At 45.6% G+C, this 21296-nt stretch overlaps 1 protein-coding gene across 1 annotated transcript in view; it reads left to right on the top strand.

The window, feature by feature from the left end:
* Positions 1-21296, top strand: part of LOC306914472 (adenylate cyclase type 2-like) — a gene marked incomplete at its 3' end in the record, with an annotated part of 53000 nt that overhangs the window by 11843 nt on the left and 19861 nt on the right. The window contains exons 4-11 of the mRNA XM_079491508.1: positions 2799-2930; positions 3357-3511; positions 8147-8306; positions 10770-10931; positions 12599-12630; positions 12869-12922; positions 14530-14602; positions 21040-21137. Of these exons, the coding sequence (XP_079347634.1) occupies positions 2799-2930; positions 3357-3511; positions 8147-8306; positions 10770-10931; positions 12599-12630; positions 12869-12922; positions 14530-14602; positions 21040-21137 (866 nt within the window). The remainder of the gene's footprint in view (positions 1-2798; positions 2931-3356; positions 3512-8146; positions 8307-10769; positions 10932-12598; positions 12631-12868; positions 12923-14529; positions 14603-21039; positions 21138-21296) is intronic.

Here is a 21296-nt window from a genome sequence, read left to right as displayed (position 1 = left end):
TTTTTCGATGCACAGTTCTGGGAAACAACCCACACGGCAAGATGATATCAGCCCCAGCAGATCAGCTATTGCTCCTTCATCCACCAAGCTTTGACCAGCTACATCCAACAGTTCCACCATGACCACTGTCACACAGGCTGTGAGTGAGCCTCGATGTTGGACTGTGATGAAGGTCCATCCTGGCCCTTCCAACCAGAGGTCCGTCTGAGAATCAGAGTCTACACGTAGCACTCGTAGCGGGCTACAGCCGCTCCACCATTGTCCAGTCAACCAAAGCCAACCCACCTCACAAGTGGCTGGCTGTATCATTGTCCAGTTCATCTTCATGTCCATTAAAGACAAAACCAAATGCAAAAGAGGACCCAGCGCACAGAAGGAACCCAGTGGCACCACCACCATCACCATTCTAATTCCGCATCAACCCTCTGCACCAGTTTCTTCACTCTGAAAATCTCTTGCCTGGTAAAGCATACTCCTTCTGTTAACTTCATGTTTTGCCTGGCAGCCTTCACAAAACCCTTACTATCTGGGAAGTACTTTTCAACATCGATCAGTCTCTTGTTTTTTGTTTTCTGCAAAAAACGTTTCATTTCTGACACCCCATAGACATTTTTCTTTTTTACACATGTTTCATCATCGCTCACCCAACCACAAGTACTATCGTCTGAATTGAGTTCTCTTTCCCCCTCGGTCACTTTTTTTGCTTTTGTCCCATTTGAACCTTTTGCCTTTCTTTTCTGCCCCACCACCTTCACCCCTTCCTCCTCAGCCCCCATCTCCATGTCAGCTACTTTAGCCCCTCCCTCCTCCACTTGACTGACAGGAGGACTACTGTCCTCTTGGGAACTTGTGTCAGCCACAGGTTCAGCATTAACCATTTCTCCTTCACCTCCACTGTTTTCCTGCTGGCTATTTTCTTTTTCCCCTTCATCTTCACCTGTTTGCTCAGTTCCCCCCCCATCTTTATTGACATTCTCTGCCAACAACTCGGGTTCAGCATTTACTCCTTCATCTTCACCCACCTGCCCACTCCCAGTACCATCCCCATTAACGTTTCCCATCTCCTTTTCAACATTTTTTCCCCAGGGATTACTCCCCCTCCCCCCCCCTGGTCGCATTGCTTGTCCCCTCGCCAGAGTCAACAACCCTCTCTGGACAGGACCTTATCAAGTGCCCTTCCACCCCACAGCCAAAGCACTTCATATTCTCGGTTGTAGCAAATAAAGTGTATTCAAAATTGTCGACTTTGACCTTAAAGCCTGTAATCAGCTCTTTACTCCTATTTCTCAAAATCATGAACAGCATTCTCCTGTGAGAAACAACATGTCGCAACTCAGGTGATTTACACCCTGACGGGAGCTTTTTAATCGGCGACACCACCTTCCCAAACTTGGTCAACTCTCTCACTATCAGTTCATCATCAATGAATGGGGGGACGTTTGACAGAAAAACTTTACTCGATGGCATTGCGAGTGGCGTTACTTTCACAAGCGTGCCCTTTATCTCAACGCCCCTCTCGATCACAGCGTTTGCTTTATTCATCCCATCGACAAAGATCACAACGCCACCATTCATCCTGGCAGCAGATTTAACGCTAGCGGGTCCGACTACTTTTGCGACCGCTAAACTACAGTCCTCTACAGAACACGGAAAAGCTGGCGAGATCTTAAAACCATGCTTCCTTGTGAGAGTTGTGAAAGCCATGGCGACGCGGACAGCCGTCTGCGTGCAGCAAACACAAAACCACCAACAGCAGTTTAAAACACTAGACCAGTGCAAAAACCGCAAAACCCAACACTAGCGAGATAGAAGAGCAAGCATAGACAGAGTATAGATAGACCAAACACTCACTCCGTAACCTCACTCCGCACCACGCTCCTCACTCACACACATCCGCACGAGAGAGAGAGAGAGAGAGAGAAAGACAGAGAGAGAGAGAGAGACACAGAGAGAGAGAGAGACACAGAGAGAGAGAGAGAGAGAGAGAGAGAGAGAGAGAGAGAGAGAGAGAGAGAGAGAGAGAGAGAGACACAGAGAGAGAGAGAGAGAGACACAGAGAGAGAGACACAGAGAGAGAGAGAGAGAGAGAGACACAGAGAGAGAGAGAGAGAGAGAGACACAGAGAGAGAGAGAGAGACACAGACACAGACACAGACACAGACAGAGAGAGAGAGAGAGAGAGAGAGAGACACAGAGAGAGAGAGAGAGAGACAGAGAGAGAGAGAGAGAGACAGAGAGAGAGAGAGAGAGAGACACAGAGAGACAGAGAGAGAGACAGAGAGAGAGAGAGAGACAGAGAGAGAGAGAGAGAGAGAAACTCTCCTTCATTCTGATATGGTTTGGTTTGGAAATGAGAATCGATAAACCTCTGAATCAATCAAACTAGGGGTGCACGATTATGAAATTATGACCGATATCCAGATCTCCGGTTATTTGCAGGGTCATCATATCTGCCGATACCGATTCTGACCGATATTATACGGATTATAATATCCGTATAATATCACACAAAACAAAAGTGACAGAGTCATTGACGGTCACTCAGTTATTATTGTGTCCTCAATATCTGTGAAAATAACCTGGATTATTTTGAGACCGATCCGATACCGATATGGCATTTTTCCATAAGAGGCGATGGAGCCCTCCCTCCATTGTTATGGCCGACGTTGATATGATACCGATTATATTGTGCATCACTAATTGAAACACACAGAGAAGCTTTCAGCTAATCTTTTTGTCTCCTCTCCTCTCCTCTCCTCTCCTCTCCTCTCCTCTCCCCCCCCCCCCCCATGCTGCAGACCAATGAGTGTCTTCGTATTAAGATCCTGGGGGACTGCTACTACTGCGTGTCCGGCCTGCCCGACCCGCACCCCAACCACGCCAGCAACTGTGTCCAGATGGGCCTGGACATGTGCACGGCTATCAAGTCAGTGTCTCACCGTCCGTCCGTCCATCCAATCCGTATTTTGGCGGACCTTGATGCCGTCATAATGACTGTTTTTGCATTTGCTGAAAATAGCGGATCTACAAGCTCACAATGCGTCGCAGCGCGACGCGTTGTGAGCTTGTAGATCTGCTGTTTTCAGCATGCAACCAAGTGTAAAATGACTTATACTGGATCTCTTGTCCACTATAGTCCCTTCCTAACATTTTAGTCTAGTTTTTATTTGTTGACAACATCATCAATATATTTAGTCTTAGTTTTAGTCATCATGGCTTAGTTTTTATTTAGTTTCTATTTAGTTTATCAGTGGAAAAAGGTAGTCGACGAACATTTTTCATCTCAGTTTTAGTCGAATGGAATCAACACTGCCCTCTGGTGGTCACCCTGTGTCTGTCTCCCACCGTGCAGCAAGCTGCGTGAGGCGACGGGCGTGGAGATCAGCATGCGTGTGGGCGTGCACACGGGCAACGTGCTCTGTGGCGTCATCGGCCTGCAGAAGTGGCAGTACGACGTGTGGTCACATGACGTCACGCTGGCCAATCACATGGAGTCTGGAGGACTTCCGGGGTAAGTGTTTTCCCAGAGCCGTGGAGTAAAGGTGGGTTGCACACTGGACGCGTTTTTCGGAAAACTAAAAATCGCTAAAAATCCGCAAAAACACGCTCTGTGTGCAGGGACCTTTAGACAAGAGTTACGAGTCATTGAGGGGGGCAGAAAACAAGAGCGCTCGAAGTTCATGCAGCCCTGGAGAGTGACAAGCTGGAGTTTGAAATACATTGTTTTCAACGAGGGCGTATTTTAGGCATGTGTGCAACATGACAACTGTTTTAAAGTATTGTACATTGACAACTAAAGTCTCTGTAATGATTATGTCATACTGTTACTAAAAGACTATCTAAAATAAATGGATTTAGGTCAAGATCATTAACCCATTTTGGGCGGGAACGCCTTTTGGTGTTTTAAAGCATTATGTTATACTTTTTATGCTATTGAAAAATAGCAGACCTACAAGCTCGTAGCGCGCCACTCGGTGGCGCGCTACGAGCTTGTAGGTCTGCTATTTTTGAAAAATCGTAAAAATGTGGCACAAATCTTTGAATATAATATATTCTTTCAGAAGACTTTATTTATTTCGACATCAGGCCTAAATGGGTTAAAGCTGGGCTGTTGCCTGTGTCCAGTGCATTCTGCCAACTTCTGGTCCAGGACTTGTCACTCTTTACCAATAGAAGTCTATGTAGAAGAGCCGCCGTTGGACTGAAGCCCCATGAAGTGACCAATAGGAGTCTATGTAGAAGAGCCGCCGTTGGACTGAAGCCCCATGAAGTGACCAATAGGAGTCTATGTAGAAGGGCCGCCATTAATTGGACTGAAGCCCCATGAAGTGACCAATAGGAGTCTATGTAGAAGAGCCGCCGTTGGACTGAAGCCCCATGAAGTGACCAATAGAAGTCTATGTAGAAGAGCCGCCGTTGGACTGAAGCCCCATGAAGTGACCAATAGGAGTCTATGTAGAAGAGCCGCCGTTGGACTGAAGCCCCATGAAGTGACCAATAGGAGTCTATGTAGAAGAGCCGCCGTTGGACTGAAGCCCCATGAAGTGACCAATAGGAGTCTATGTAGAAGAGCCGCCGTTGGACTGAAGCCCCATGAAGTGACCAATAGGAGTCTATGTAGGAGAGCCTCCATTGGACTGAAGCCCCATGAAGTGACCAATAGGAGTCTATGTAGAAGAGCCGCCGTTGGACTGAAGCCCCATGAAGTGACCAATAGAAGTCTATGTAGAAGAGCCGCCGTTGGACTGAAGCCCCATGAAGTGACCAATAGAAGTCTATGTAGAAGAGCCGCCGTTAATTGGACTGAAGCCCCATGAAGTGATCAATAGGAGTCTATGTAGAAGAGCCGCCGTTGGACTGAAGCCCCATGAAGTGACCAATAGGAGTCTATGTAGAAGAGCCCCCGTTAATTGGACTGAAGCCCCATGAAGTGACCAATAGAAGTCTATGTAGAAGAGCCGCCGTTGGACTGAAGCCCCATGAAGTGACCAATAGAAGTCTATGTAGAAGAGCCGCCGTTGGACTGAAGCCCCATGAAGTGACCAATAGAAGTCTATGTAGAAGAGCCGCCGTTGGACTGAAGCCCCATGAAGTGACCAATAGAAGTCTATGTAGAAGAGCCGCCGTTGGACTGAAGCCCCATGAAGTGACCAATAGAAGTCTATGTAGAAGAGCCGCCATTAATTGGACTGAAGCCCCATGAAGTGACCAATAGGAGTCTATGTAGAAGAGCCGCCGTTGGACTGAAGCCCCATGAAGTGACCAATAGAAGTCTTTGTAGAAGAGCCGCCGTTGGACTGAAGCCCCATGAAGTGACCAATAGGAGTCTATGTAGAAGAGCCGCCGTTGGACTGAAGCCCCATGAAGTGACCAATAGAAGTCTATGTAGAAGAGCCGCCGTTGGACTGAAGCCCCATGAAGTGACCAATAGAAGTCTATGTAGAAGAGCCGCCGTTGGACTGAAGCCCCATGAAGTGACCAATAGAAGTCTATGTAGAAGAGCCGCCATTTGACTGAAGCCCCATGAAGTGACCAATAGAAGTCTATGTAGAAGAGCCGCCGTTGGACTGAAGCCCCATGAAGTGACCAATAGAAGTCTATGTAGAAGAGCCGCCGTTGGACTGAAGCCCCATGAAGTGACCAATAGGAGTCTATGTAGAAGAGCCACCGTTGGACTGAAGCCACATGAAGTGACCAATAGGAGTCTATGTAGAAGAGCCGCCGTTGGACTGAAGCCCCATGAAGTGACCAATAGGAGTCTATGTAGAAGAGCCGCCGTTGGACTGAAGCCCCATGAAGTGACCAATAGAAGTCTATGTAGAAGAGCCGCCATTAATTGGACTGAAGCCCCATGAAGTGACCAATAGGAGTCTATGTAGAAGAGCCGCCGTTGGACTGAAGCCCCATGAAGTGACCAATAGAAGTCTATGTAGAAGAGCCGCCGTTGGACTGAAGCCCCATGAAGTGACCAATAGGAGTCTATGTAGAAGAGCCGCCGTTGGACTGAAGCCCCATGAAGTGACCAATAGGAGTCTATGTAGAAGAGCCGCCGTTGGACTGAAGCCCCATGAAGTGACCAATAGAAGTCTATGTAGAAGAGCCGCCATTTGACTGAAGCCCCATGAAGTGACCAATAGAAGTCTATGTAGAAGAGCCGCCGTTGGACTGAAGCCCCATGAAGTGACCAATAGGAGTCTATGTAGGAGAGCCGCCGTTGGACTGAAGCCCCATGAAGTGACCAATAGAAGTCTATGTAGAAGAGCCGCCATTTGACTGAAGCCCCATGAAGTGACCAATAGAAGTCTATGTAGAAGAGCCGCCGTTGGACTGAAGCCCCATGAAGTGACCAATAGAAGTCTATGTAGAAGAGCCGCCGTTGGACTGAAGCCCCATGAAGTGACCAATAGAAGTCTATGTAGAAGAGCCGCCGTTGGACTGAAGCCCCATGAAGTGACCAATAGGAGTCTATGTAGAAGAGCCGCCGTTGGACTGAAGCCCCATGAAGTGACCAATAGAAGTCTATGTAGAAGAGCCGCCACTAATTGGACTGAAGCCCCATGAAGTGACCAATAGGAGTCTATGTAGAAGAGCCGCCGTTGGACTGAAGCCCCATGAAGTGACCAATAGGAGTCTATGTAGAAGAGCCGCCGTTGGACTGAAGCCCCATGAAGTGACCAATAGGAGTCTATGTAGAAGAGCCGCCGTTGGACTGAAGCCCCATGAAGTGACCAATAGAAGTCTATGTAGAAGAGCCGCCATTTGACTGAAGCCCCATGAAGTGACCAATAGAAGTCTATGTAGAAGAGCCGCCGTTGGACTGAAGCCCCATGAAGTGACCAATAGAAGTCTATGTAGAAGAGCCGCCGTTGGACTGAAGCCCCATGAAGTGACCAATAGAAGTCTATGTAGAAGAGCCGCCGTTGGACTGAAGCCCCATGAAGTGACCAATAGGAGTCTATGTAGAAGAGCCGCCGTTGGACTGAAGCCCCATGAAGTGACCAATAGAAGTCTATGTAGAAGAGCCGCCACTAATTGGACTGAAGCCCCATGAAGTGACCAATAGGAGTCTATGTAGAAGAGCCGCCGTTGGACTGAAGCCCCATGAAGTGACCAATAGGAGTCTATGTAGAAGAGCCGCCGTTGGACTGAAGCCCCATGAAGTGACCAATAGGAGTCTATGTAGAAGAGCCGCCACTAATTGGACTGAAGCCCCATGAAGTGACCAATAGGAGTCTATGTAGAAGAGCCGCCGTTGGACTGAAGCCCCATGAAGTGACCAATAGGAGTCTATGTAGAAGAGCCGCCACTAATTGGACTGAAGCCCCATGAAGTGACCAATAGAAGTCTATGTAGAAGAGCCGCCGTTGGACTGAAGCCCCATGAAGTGACCAATAGAAGTCTATGTAGGAGAGCCGCCGTTGGACTGAAGCCCCATGAAGTGACCAATAGGAGTCTATGTAGGAGAGCCGCCATTGGACTGAAGCCCCATGAAGTGACCAATAGGAGTCTATGTAGAAGAGCCGCCGTTGGACTGAAGCCCCATGAAGTGACCAATAGGAGTCTATGTAGAAGAGCCGCCGTTGGACTGAAGCCCCATGAAGTGACCAATAGGAGTCTATGTAGAAGGGCCGCCGTTGGACTGAAGCCCCATGAAGTGACCAATAGGAGTCTATGTAGAAGGGCCGCCGTTGGACTGAAGCCCCATGAAGTGACCAATAGGAGTCTATGTAGAAGAGCCGCCGTTGGACTGAAGCCCCATGAAGTGAACGGAGTTGTCGTAACTCTGTGGCTCTGCGTGCTTCCAAGCAGCTGGTTATGAGTAACAACTGAAACCTGTTGAGCCACTTACTGTAAGCCTGTGTTACTGTACATGTCAACCCAGAAGGACCACGTTTAATAATAATGATACTGTTATTTTAAATCTGGGCTCTCGTTAAATGGCTTTTCTGCTACCATTCTGAATTGACTTGTAAACGTATTGATTGATTGATTGACATTTTTATTTCACAGTATGCAGAATGGGTACATTTCAAACGAAAGTACAAGTCAATAGAAAAACTGTTACCGAGGACGATCCATCTATATAACGATCCATCTATGGACGATCCACCCCCAATGTATGACAATAATGGTCTCTTCCTCCCAGACGGGTCCACATCACAGAGGACACGCTGACGCACTTGAATGGAGCGTACCAAGTGGAGGACGGAGACGGGGGCAGCCGGGACGCTCTTCTAAAGGGCAGAAAAACCTATCTGGTGATAGACCCCCACAAGAGGAAGAGTCTTACCAGTACACCCATAGAGGTAGGTGTTAACCCATTTTGACCTGAGATCAGATTCTAAAAATGTCTTCTACATCCTGACAGTTTTCTGAAAAAGCTATGTTTCTATGTCAGTCGTCAGTCATTTTTCAAAAATAGCAGATCTACAAGCTCATAGCGCGCCACCGCTATGAGCTTGTAGATCTGCTATTTTTCAATTTTTCAAACACCAAAAGGGGTTCTCGCCCAAAATAAGTTAAAGAGTCTTCATCGTCATCATTTTTGGACCGCGGTCGAGATCATGGATTTCACAATGCCGCCCATGCCAGACTTTCCGGTCCTTCATTGCTATCCCCAGTTCCTGCTTACTGATGCATGTGTCCCTAGCGATGACATCAGGGAACGACAGTTTTCTACCTCTGGTCTGCTTTGAGGCAGGACTCCAGAGAAGAAGGGAAGATATAACCTCATTGTCAGCTCTGTATAGCAGTGGCCGGCAAACTGTGTTCTTCTGGATCGGACTAGTGAAGAAACACGGGGAAGGTTGCCGTATATTAGAGAAGTCGATGGGTGGCTCTTCCAAGACAGATTTTGCGCTCTCATTAGAAGGCGGGTGTATAAGTGCCTTCCAGAATCGTCTCGACGGTCGTCCTAAATATTTTTTACTTTGAACCTCTTACTAAAGCTGGGGTGACCAGATCTTATGCGTGATCATTGCAGGCTGACCAGGCCATACCCTTCCTAGTTTGATGACCAGATCTTATGCGTGATCATTGCAGGCTGACCAGGCCATACCCTTCCTAGTTTGATGACCAGATCTTATGCGTGATCATTGCAGGCTGACCAGGCCATACCCTTCCTAGTTTGATGACCAGATCTTATGCGTGATCATTGCAGGCTGACCAGGCCATACCCTTCCTAGTTTGATGACCAGATCTTATGCGTGATCATTGCAGGCTGACCAGGCCTTACCCTTCCTAGTTTGATGACCAGATCTTATGCGTGATCATTGCAGGCTGACCAGGCCATACCCTTCCTAGTTTGACCAGATCTTATGCGTGATCATTGCAGGCTGACCAGGCCGTACCCTTCCTAGTTTGATCATTGCAGGCTGACCAGGCCATACCCTTCCTAGTTTGACCAGATCTTATGCGTGATCATTGCAGGCTGACCAGGCCGTACCCTTCCTAGTTTGATCATTGCAGGCTGACCAGGCCGTACCCTTCCTAGTTTGATCATTGCAGGCTGACCAGGCCGTACCCTTCCTAGTTTGACCAGATCTCATGCGTGATCATTGCAGGCTGACCAGGCCATACTCTTCCTAGTTTGATGACCAGATCTTATGCGTGATCATTGCAGGCTGACCAGGCCATACCCTTCCTAGTTTGATGACCAGGTCTTATGCGTGATCATTGCAGGCTGACCAGGCCATACCCTTCCTAGTTTGATGACCCAGATCTTATGCGTGATCATTGCAGGCTGACCAGGCCTTACCCTTCCTAGTTTGATGACCAGATCTTATGCGTGATCATTGCAGGCTGACCAGGCCTTACCCTTCCTAGTTTGATGACCAGATCTTATGCGTGATCATTGCAGGCTGACCAGGCCTTACCCTTCCTAGTTTGATGACCAGATCTTATGCGTGATCATTGCAGGCTGACCAGGCCTTACCCTTCCTAGTTTGTGACCAGGCTGACCAGGCCATACCCTTCCTAGTTTGTGACCAGGCTGACCAGGCCATACCCTTCCTAGTTTGTGTCCAGGCTGACCAGGCCATACCCTTCCTAGTCTGACCAGGCCATACCCTTCCTAGTTTGTGACCAGGCTGACCAGGCCATACCCTTCCTAGTTTGTGACCAGGCTGACCAGGCCTTACCCTTCCTAGTTTGTGACCAGGCTGACCAGGCCTTACCCTTCCTAGTTTGTGACCAGGCTGACCAGGCCATACCCTTCCTAGTTTGTGACCAGGCTGACCAGGCCTTACCCTTCCTAGTTTGTGACCAGGCTGACCAGGCCATACCCTTCCTAGTTTGTGGTAAAGTCTTACCAGTACACCCATAGAGGTACAGTAGGTGTTAACCCATTTAGACCTGCCCTGTAGACGATTCTACAAATGTCTTCTAAATCCTGACAGTTTTCTGAAAAACCTCATGTTTCTATGTCAGTGGTTTTCAAAATATTTCATGTCAAGGACCCCAAAAATTATATGTAACTGGCCGCCGACCCCCATCTGGAAATATGTTGTTGCAGGGATCCCCAGAAGCAAAGATTTGAATTAAAAACGTTCACTCTGAAATAATATATATATATATTCAAAGATTTGCACCACATTTTCACCATTTTTCAAAAATAGCAGATCTACAAGCTTGTAGATCTGCTATTTTTCAATAGCTAAATGATAACATAATGTTTAAAACACCAAAAGCCAAAAGGGGTTCCCACCCAAAATGGGATAAAGGTCTTTCTATCCATATATGCAAAGTGATCTCTGTGATGTGGTTTCCAGGCCAACACGTTGACGCCCAGCGAGCGCAGACAGCGGGCGTCCGTGAGGATGTCCAAGTACCTCCAGTCGTGGCAGACCATCAACCCCTTCGCTGACCTCAGCAACCCTGACGCCAAACCCTCCAAGCCCCCCGTCGGCCCCTCCCATGAACAGCCGCCACAGGTATGGTGTACATCTCAATGCTGTGTGTGTGCGTCTGTGCGTGTGTGTGTGCGTGCGTGTGCGTGTGTGTGCGTGTGCGTGTGCATGCGCGTGCGCGTTAGGACATTAACGACTTGAGGTTTTTCCAAGTCGACTTGTCAGACAGTAAAGTCGAAGTTGAGTCGATTTATCGTTTTGTATGACGGGATGGGGGGGGGGGGTTAACAGGGGCGGGTGGAGGTGCGCGCGCTCAAATACGGAGCATGTCAAACAAAGCACTGCGCACACAGTGGCCTCTCCAATATGGCACAGTGTATGTATCATCTATAGCCTATATGGCAAAGCGCTGATTATCAAAACATAAAACTATAATAGTAAATACTAAACAGTGTGTGCGTCGCACACTGGTACAACAGACCAGAAAAGAGAACACAACAGGAGAGGGGGCATCATTGGCACACAGCGCCAGCAGCAGCAGCAGCGCAGCAGCACAGCGCAGCACAGCGGCCCGAGAACACAATACAAAATATAACATTAACACTAGTGGCAGTACAGCAGCTCGACCTTCAGAACACAATATAGAAGACATAGGTCTATATATTATCATCACAGCAGCCAGCAGCAGTTCGGCACATCGGAATACAATCTGCATTACCTTCCACGTGAACCTCCTCCTCCTCCTCCTCCTCCTCCTCCTCCTCCTCCTCCTCCAACTCGATAACGTTATCATGTTAGTTTCTTATTTTCTGAGCCATGCAAATAAACAACAACCCGCACTGACCGGAGACGGAGAGGTTCATATGATGTGCCCCGCGCGTAAAGCTAAACCAGAAACAGGACAGTCATTGCGTCAGCACGGATTTAGCCTCGGGAACCCAGACGTTTTATTTCCAGCACGGAGGTGGGGGGGGGGGGATATCGTTGGATAAAGTTTGGGGATAAAGTTTCCGCGCTTCTATCTGTTACTTCTCTGACACAGCGCAGTTCAAACTTCAAATTCAGCCAGTCAATAGTGGGACACCGCGCGCTGAGAGCCACAGCTGCAGTTGGTTTTTAATTCTGAATGCAATGCAAACTAATAGGCGAGTGCGCTCCGGTGCATATGCAAAGGGAAATAATGACTTCTGTCCGTCACAATAATCAATGCTACAGTTTGAATTCTGTACACACGCACACATAGAGCAAAACATGATATGGGGAAAACCTTTTCTTTTTTATTTTCTTTTTTTCAACTTTCGACTTTCAACTCCTAATCTGAATCGACTTGTGTTAATGAAATCGATAAATCGATAAATCGATTTTTTTAGTGAATGCCCTAGTGTGCGTGCGTGCATGTGTGTGTGTGTGTGTGTGTGCCCAAAAAGGAGGCAAAAAGGCTGGCAAAGTATTGTGGTGTCATATATGGCGGAGTCGTATGACGTATACCCATAGAGTACTGAGTGACGTGCCTGTTGTACCATGAAAACACAGATTTTGTAAATGTAACTCTAATGCACCTAGATTTGTGTCCTTGTATATGCATCTCCTTCATGTGGACATAAATAAATGGTTAATGTTTGTGTGTGTGTGTGTGTGTGTGTGTATGTGCGTGCGTGCGTGCGTGCGTGTGTGCGTGCGTGTGCGCGTGTGTGCATGTGCGTGTGCATGTGCGCGCGTGTGTGTGCATTCATGTGTATGTGTGTTTGCAGGAAAGACCCCCTACTCAGAACAGCCCCAACTCGTAAGCTTATTTAGAATTTTCGTTCTTTAACTTTTCTTTGTTTGAAATAATGTTAAAATATGTTATTTAATGTTTGGTCACAATTAATGTATGGCTAATTATCATTGCTAACCACAACACAACTTTAATAATATGTAAAACAATTATACTGGCCAGATGTTGGTTTGCAGACAACTTATAACTTATATTAAAGTATAATAATGAGATTATGAGAGGGTTGTTGTTCTGCGTTGTATAGATTGGTGGTGGACGATAGAGTCCGGCGTTCCCTGGACACGCTGGAAGCTGAGCGGTAAGGCTACGCTAACATCACACTAATGAAATGAAACTATTTCCATGCGTTTGTTCACAGTAGGAAGGCGTTTGTTCACAGTAGGCGTTTGTTCACAGTAGGAAGTAGGAAGGCGGAGAGCATATGTGACCAGATTTGACTGAGAGCCTGCCATCGCGCAAATTACAGCTTTTCACCAGAGGAGAAAAACTTTTTTTTTTTTTTCCCAAAATGAGTTGATAGCACAGGCAGACTCTTCACATACTAGAGCATGTCTGAAATAAGTGTCAGAGCTGAAATAAATGCTTAACCATGTAGCTAGGTGTAATGTTAGAGACCACAGAAGTGAACCTTTCAAGCCTGTTTTCTCAACTCGCTGTTTTCTGCAAGACATTACTCTATAAGCCATATCTCCAAAACTGGCTGGTCAACTGAACAACCAATATGTCAATTTGAAGCTATGATTCCCTGCTTTCATATGACATGAAAAAACAAAAATTCAAAAAAATCCAATGGCAGTCCCTCAGTCAGATTTAGTCACATATAAGTACGACTTGAACCCATTCAGGATAGGAACCCCTTTTGGTGCTTAACCCATTAAGGCCTTCTGAAAGAATATATATTCAAATATTTGTGCCGCATTTTCACAATTTTTCAAAAATAGCAGATCTACAAGCTCGTAGCGTCGCCACTCGGTGCCGCGCTATGAGCTTGTAGATCTGCTATTTTTTTTTTAAATCGTGAAAATGTGGCACAAATCTTTGAATACAATATATTCTTTTCAGGACGTTATTAACTCATATCTTTGCTTCTGGGGGGGTCCCCATGGAACAACATATTTTCAAATGAGGGGGTTGGCGGCCAATTACATATATTTCTGGGGGTCCTTGACATGAAAATGTTTGAGAACGACTGACTTAGAAACATAGGGGTTTTCAGAAAACTTTTTCTAAATGGCTTAAAGATAAATGAAGTCTGTAAAATCTGAAGTACTTGAGAAATACTTGATAAGATACATAAGATGTCTTATATTCAGCATTCCTTATTGAAAGTTCTGATGATTGCAGTTGATTGCCATCACCTGTTAATTTAACTCAGCGTGCGAACACATAATATAGGAGTTTTGGCTGTGTGAAAGTTCACAACCAGTAAAGTATTTTCATGTTTTAGAATTGAAATTCTAAATACTGCCATTTGATTAAAGGAGCATTCAGTGATTTGGGTGATTTGGAAAACCACCCAGTCTGCCCCGGTAACAAAATGTGCACATGCACGCTCTACAGTGGGGGGGAAGTGCAACAGGCCAACAGCAGGTGCACCAAGGCCCGCCCCCACTCGATCATGATTGGAGGAAGGCCCCTCTCATCCTGATTGGATGAAGGTTTTGCCACCCGCCACCAAAACTGAAACTAGGGTTTTTTGACCCCAGGGGCTCACTGGGGACAGGGAGGATTTCCTTATATGGTCAGCATACTCTGTAGTAGGGAGGATTATCCAGAAAAAAAGAAAAAATAAGTGATATTTGAATTAAGTCAAATCACTGAATATACCTTTAAATCTTTACGCTCTCATTCTCAAGTTCAACCACTAAAGTTGAGATTCTAATGTTTTGTTTTTTTCTCATTCAGCAAAGAAGCGCATAGAGCCCAGAAACTCAACTGGCTGACTCTGCTGTTCAACGATATGTCATTAGAGAAACAGGTACATTTATCTCTGCTATTCAACGACATGTCATTAGAGAAACAGGTACATTTATCTCTGCTATTCAACGACATGTCATTAGAGAAACAGGTACATTTATCTCTGCTGTTCAACGACATGTCATTAGAGAAACAGGTACATTTATCTCTGCTGTTCAATGACATGTCATTAGAGAAACAGGTACATTTATCTCTGCTATTCAACGACATGTCATTAGAGAAACAGGTACATTTATCTCTGCTGTTCAATGACATGTCATTAGAGAAACAGGTACATTTATCTCTGCTATTCAACGACATGTCATTAGAGAAACAGGTACATTTATCTCTGCTATTCAACGACATGTCATTAGAGAAACAGGTACATTTATCTCTGCTATTCAATGACATGTCATTAGAGAAACAGGTACATTTATCTCTGCTATTCAACGACATGTCATTAGAGAAACAGGTACATTTATCTCTGCTATTCAACGACATGTCATTAGAGAAACAGGTACATTTATCTCTGCTGTTCAACGTCATGTCAGAGAGAAACAGGTACATTTATCTCTGCTATTCAACGACATGTCAGAGAGAAACAGGTACATTTATCTCTGCTATTCAACGACATGTCAGAGAGAAACAGGTACATTTATCTCTGCTGTTCAACGACATGTCATTAGAGAAACAGGTACATTTATCTCTGCTGTTCAACGATATGTCATTAGAGAAACAGGTACATTTATCTCTGCTGTTCAACGATATGTCATTAGAGAAACAGGTACATTTATTTCTGCTATTCAATAACATTAATAAGGCGGAATTAGCTTAAGTTATGGCAAATCTGGAAAAAAAATGCTTACCACTAGCTGTTCATAAAGGTGTCTACTATCACAGACAAAATTGTTCCAACCCAACTCCCTTGGGAAACTTTGTGACAGCTGCTGAAAGTTGGGGTACCATTAACTCAATGGTCGCCAAGGACTTATTTAACTTCTTTTTCATGATGTCCTGGAGCGCCAAGGACGTGTTTTTCGTGTTTTATAACATGGTAAAAAAAATATATATATATATATATATATTTATATATATATATATATATATAAAATAAAATAAAAGATATATGGTGGCGGTCTGGGACTTTTGGCGCCCCCTGGTGGCGGTGAATGAGTTTTAACAACCAATATAAGGCAAAAAATCCAAATGTCATTATACTTTAAGTAGCATGTGACATGTCAAACTAGGGGGTTTTCATGACGCTGAATCCATTGCAAGCATTAGTTTTGCACAAAAAACACTCCTTTGCCTAAAAATGCCCATAGCCGTCATCACAAATGTGAGGCACATTTGGGCAAGTGGCTATTGCCGAATTTAGCCCAAGGAGTGTTTTTCGTGCAAAACTAATGCTTGGAATGGATTCAGCATCATGAAAACCCCCTAGTTTGACACGTCACATGCTACTTAAAGTATAATGGCATTTGGAATTATTTGCCTTATATTGGTTGATAATGGTACCCCAACTTTCAGCAGCTGTCACAAAGTTTCCCAAGGGAGTTGGGTTGGAACATATTTTTCTGTGATAGTAGACACCTTTATGAACACATCTGTGAATAAAGCTAGTGGTAAGCATTTTATTTGCAGATTTGCCACAACTTAAGCTAACTTTACCTAACTACAACCAAACTTTGTAGCTCAGGGACCCAGAAGAGTAATTTGATGTCTAGAGTGAGGATGACCCAAAAGCAGGCAACAGGATGCAGAGCAGAGCAGATTAACTTCAACTTGTCTATTAAGCCAAAACCACACGTAAAGGGTCGCTTTGAAACAAAATAGGTTTTAAGGTAAACCACACCAATGCAACTCCTTAAACTAACCAAGGTTCTTCCACATAGGGCAAAACAAAGGCAGAAATAAGGCTGTCTGAATAATACACTCAGTCGACATACGTAGGTCTACGGAGTCGGACCAACAAGAAAACACCGCAAACACAGGGCTTAAATAGGCAGGGGTAACAGGGCACAGGTGTACTCAAAATACAATCAAACACCGGGTAGGCTGACACATAGATATATATAAACACTAGATGGCTCAAGGCGGAGTTTCTGACGTCGTTCACCCGGCCATCTTACTTCGGGGCTACAGTACAGTATGTTCAATGGCAGCTCAAACAGAAACAGTCATAACTCGCTCAAATCTTGACGGATTTACAAACGGGTTGGTTTATTACAAACGTTGTCAACGTGGCTATGATTCAGGACGCTTATCTGCTTAATTTATGTTTTTTATATGAACGTCGTATAAAATCATATACGTATGCGGACGTCTCTGACGTTTATAACAAACCAAACCGTTTGAAAATCGGTTGAAAATTGAGCAAGTTATGGTCATTTAAGAGTACATGCCCCATAGACACAATGTTATGTGTCCCGAGGTAAGATGGCCGCCACGTAACGACGTCGCTCTCCATTGGCCAACAGCGCGGGTGAGCTATCTAGAGTTTATATATATCTATGGGCTGACAGGCAAACAGAACACACCGGGTAGGCTGACAGGCAAACAGAACACACAGGGTAGGCTGACAGGCAAACGGAACACACCAGGTAGGCTGACAGGCAAACAGAAGACACCGGGTAGGCTGACAGGCAAACAGAACACACCGGGTAGGCTGACAGGCAAACGGAACACACCGGGTAGGCTGACAGGCAAACAGAACACACAGGGTAGGCTGACAGGCAAACAGAACACACCGGGTAGGCTGACAGGCAAACAGAACACACAGGGTAGGCTGACAGGCAAACGGAACACACCGGGTAGGCTGACAGGCAAACAGAACACACAGGGTAGGCTGACAGGCAAACAGAACACACCGGGTAGGCTGACAGGCAAACAGAACACACCGGGTAGGCTGACAGGCAAACAGAACACACCGGGTAGGCTGACAGGCAAACAGAACACACCGGGTAGGCTGACAGGCAAACAGAACACAGCGGGTAGGCTGACAGGCAAACAGAAGACACCGGGTAGGCTGACAGGCAAACAGAACACACAGGGTAGGCTGACAGGCAAACAGAACACACCGGGTAGGCTGACAGGCAAACAGAACACACAGGGTAGGCTGACAGGCAAACAGAAGACAGGTGAAACAATAATCAGGTTGGTAATTAGACAGGACAGGAAACACCAACAAGAGGAGGCAGGAAGGCACAGAACAATACTACAAAATAAGATACACCAGTGGCGGCCCAATTCGGTACCGGGCCGGGGGGTGAACGCAAATGCGGATAAGTTGCCCTCTCAACTTGATCAAGGTGTCAGACAAGCTAAAACACGACACATGGTAGTTCTTTGTAGTATGCTTGCTGCATGTGTGAAATCAGCACATACCCAACGGGGATCGCGGGTAAAAAAAACGGCGCCACAGGTAGCGTACAGTGCACACCTGCACGGAGGGCCCACAGGTAGCGTACAGTGCACACCTGCACGGAGGGCCCACAGGTAGCGTACAGTGCACACCTGCACGGAGGGCCCACAGGTAGCGTACAGTGCACACCTGCACGGAGGGCCCACAGGTAGCGTACAGTGCACACCTGCACGGAGGGCCCACAGGTAGCGTACAGTGCACACGGAGGGCCCACTTCTGAACTAAAAGGTTTATAAGAAATGGCACGGCGGCCACAGATACAAAGTACATCCTTGCAGGCAGTGACAGTCAGTTACTGTACTGTACTGTACTGTACTGTACTGTACTGTACTGTACTGTACTGTACTGTACTGTACTGTACTGTACTGTAGGCCAGTGGTTCCCAAAGTGGGGTCCGGGGACCCCCAGGGGTACTTGAGGGAGTTCCAGGGGGTCCCCAGCTAAATGATAGTTTGGAACCAAATGGACCCTTATGGGTCTGTGACTCTGAGAGCGTACAAATGGAACCAAAAATTTGGTTCCAATTGTACACTCTCAGAGTTAACTTAACATTGATTTTAAATTGGGAATCCCAGAGATAGAAATGCCATTCAATGGGGGTCCGTAGACTAATGCATGTCCAACTGGGGGTCCTTGAAATTAAACGGGTTGAAAATCACTGCAAGAGCGGATAATTACTGTCAATTTGGGGGTCCTTGACATGAACAAGTTTGGGAACCACTGCTGTATCCTACCTGTTAATGTTTTTAAAACATTAACAGGTAGGCTGGTAAAAAATACATGATTTTTACCAGTGTGATACTTTGTACAATGAATTAACTACTCACCTAATGCTGCCGCCGTAGAGGTTCCACCATGTTTAACGAAATTCCAAAGTGTGTACATTGTTTAAGTCAAAGATGCATTAATGGTAAATATAATTATGAACTTTGGCTAACGCTAAAGGCATGTGTTCAATCCAACACCACTTGTTTACTGGCCAGTTCCTCCTCCTGGCATCTGAAACACAAACTGTCATGGCAGCTGCAGCTACAACCGAAACAGACTTCCTCTTCCTCTTCAAAATAAGAGCTGCTTGTGATGATTAGTCAACACTAGTTTTATTTCTAAAAGTGAACTTAACCCCAGGGTTCCTTGAGGGAGTTCCAAGGGGGTCCCCAGCTAAATGATAGTTAGGAACCAAATGGACCCTTAACCCATTCTAGGCGGAAACCCCTTTTGGTGTTTTAAGCATTATGTTATGCTTTAGCTGTTGAAAAATAGCAGATCTACAAGTTCATAGCGCGCCACTCCTTGTGGGTCTGCTATTTTTGATACCACTGACATAGAAACATGGGTATTTCAGAAAACTGTCAGAATTTAGAATAGAATCAAAATTAAAAAAAATCGACGTCAGGCCTAAATGGGTTAATATGGGTCTGTAACTCAGAGAGTGAACATTATTGTACATGGAAAAACACTTGGGCTAAAAACGGCCATAGCCGTCTTCACAACATCACATCAAGTGGCTATGGACAAATATAGCCCAAGGAGTATTTTTCGTGTTAAACTAATGCTTGGAATGGATTCAGAATCATGAATAACCCCTAGTTTGACATGTCACAGGCAGGAACCCCTTTTGGTGTTAGCATTATGTTATGCTTTAGCTATTGAAAAATAGCAGATCTACAAGCTTGTAGCGCGCCACCGAGTGGCGCGCTACGAGCTTGTAGGTCTGCTATTTTTGAAAAATCGAAGAACCACTGACATAGAAACATAGCTTTTTCAGAAAACTGTCAGGATGTAGAAGACATTTTTAGAATCTGATCTCAGGTCAAAATGGGTTAAAAGCATAATTCAAATGTGAAATCTTTGCCTTATGTTTTCAATGGTACCCCAACGTTCAACCAAACAATGATCCAAAATGTATATAATACTACATTTTGATGTTATTTGGACGACCCTGAGGATCATAAACAACCTTGAACGATTACTATTGCAATTTATGTTTGGTCACGCCCCTTTTTTAGCTTAGATTGACTGGCCTAGAAGGACTGTTGTATTAGTGAACATGTTGTATTAGTGAACATGTTGTATTAGTGAACATAGAAGGACTGTTGTATTAGTGAACATGTGTTCAATGGCAACAATAAGAACAAAAACCTCCGTTCTAAACACAAGCATTTACAGAACATGAATCAACCACAAAACAACCATATATGGTCATGCCATATATGGTCACGCTGCCAAATAGGAGTCCATCAGTGTTTTGGTGCTATATCAGTTCAAATTCAAACAAAGGCAGAGCAGCGGGGCGGGGCGTGACATACATTCTGTTAGCCCATTTTGGGGGGCGGGAACCCATGTTGGTGTTTTAAGCATTATGTTATACTTTAGCTATTGAAAAATAGCAGATCTACAAGCTCATAGCGCGCCACCGAGTGGCGCGCTACGAGCTTGTAGGTCTGCTATTTTTGAAAAGTCGTGAAAATGTGGCGCAAATCTTTGAATATATATTTCAGAGCGAACATTTTTGAGTGGTGCAAACCACTCCAACAACCAGCTTTGTCTGTATGTTTGTGTACCTGTGTACCTACGTGTCCGTGCAAAGGTGAGCATGGTTACCATGGTCACTGACATTACGTCAGACCACAGCTGATCAGGCTATATAAGACCTTGCACCACTCAGTTCACACAAAAAGGTTGAGGACCACTGACATAGAAACATGGGTTTTTCAGAAAAATGTTAGGATTTTGAAGCCTTTTTGAGTGGTGTAAACCACTCCTACAACTGGCTTTGTTAGTGCAGAAAAAATGAGCATGGTTGCTATGTTCACCCTGTTCACCCGGGTGTGATTTCATTACGTCAGACATGATTTCATTACGTCAGACAGGCTATATAAGACCTTACACCACTCAGTTCACACGGGTGTGATTTTTTTTAATCGACCTCAGTCCAAAATGGGTTAATACCGTATTTATGTTCTCTGTGTGTGTGTGTGTGTGTGTGTGTGTGTGTGTGTGTGTGTGTGTGTGTGTGTGTGTGTGTTCTGCAGTTTCGTCTGTCAGAGGTGACCGGTCTCCACCAATCAGTGAGCTGTTTGTCTCTGATCTTCGTAACTCTCTTCACCGTCCAGATGCTCGTCTCGTCCAAGTGAGTATTATGTCTGCCAACTACTTAAAGTAAAGGGACATTCATCCATCCTTCCATCTTCAACCGCTTATCCGTAGTTGGGTCGCGGGGGCAACAGCTCCACCAGAGTGCTCCAGACTTCCCTCTCCAGAGCAACATTAGTGACTTCCTCCTGGGGGG

The sequence above is a fragment of the Electrona antarctica genome (genome assembly GCF_951216825.1).
Source record: "Electrona antarctica genome assembly, chromosome: 21".
Taxonomy (NCBI): Eukaryota; Metazoa; Chordata; class Actinopteri; order Myctophiformes; family Myctophidae; genus Electrona; species Electrona antarctica.
The sequence above is the reverse complement of the archived record's forward strand: the minus strand, read 5'-3'. Positions and strand labels throughout refer to the sequence as shown.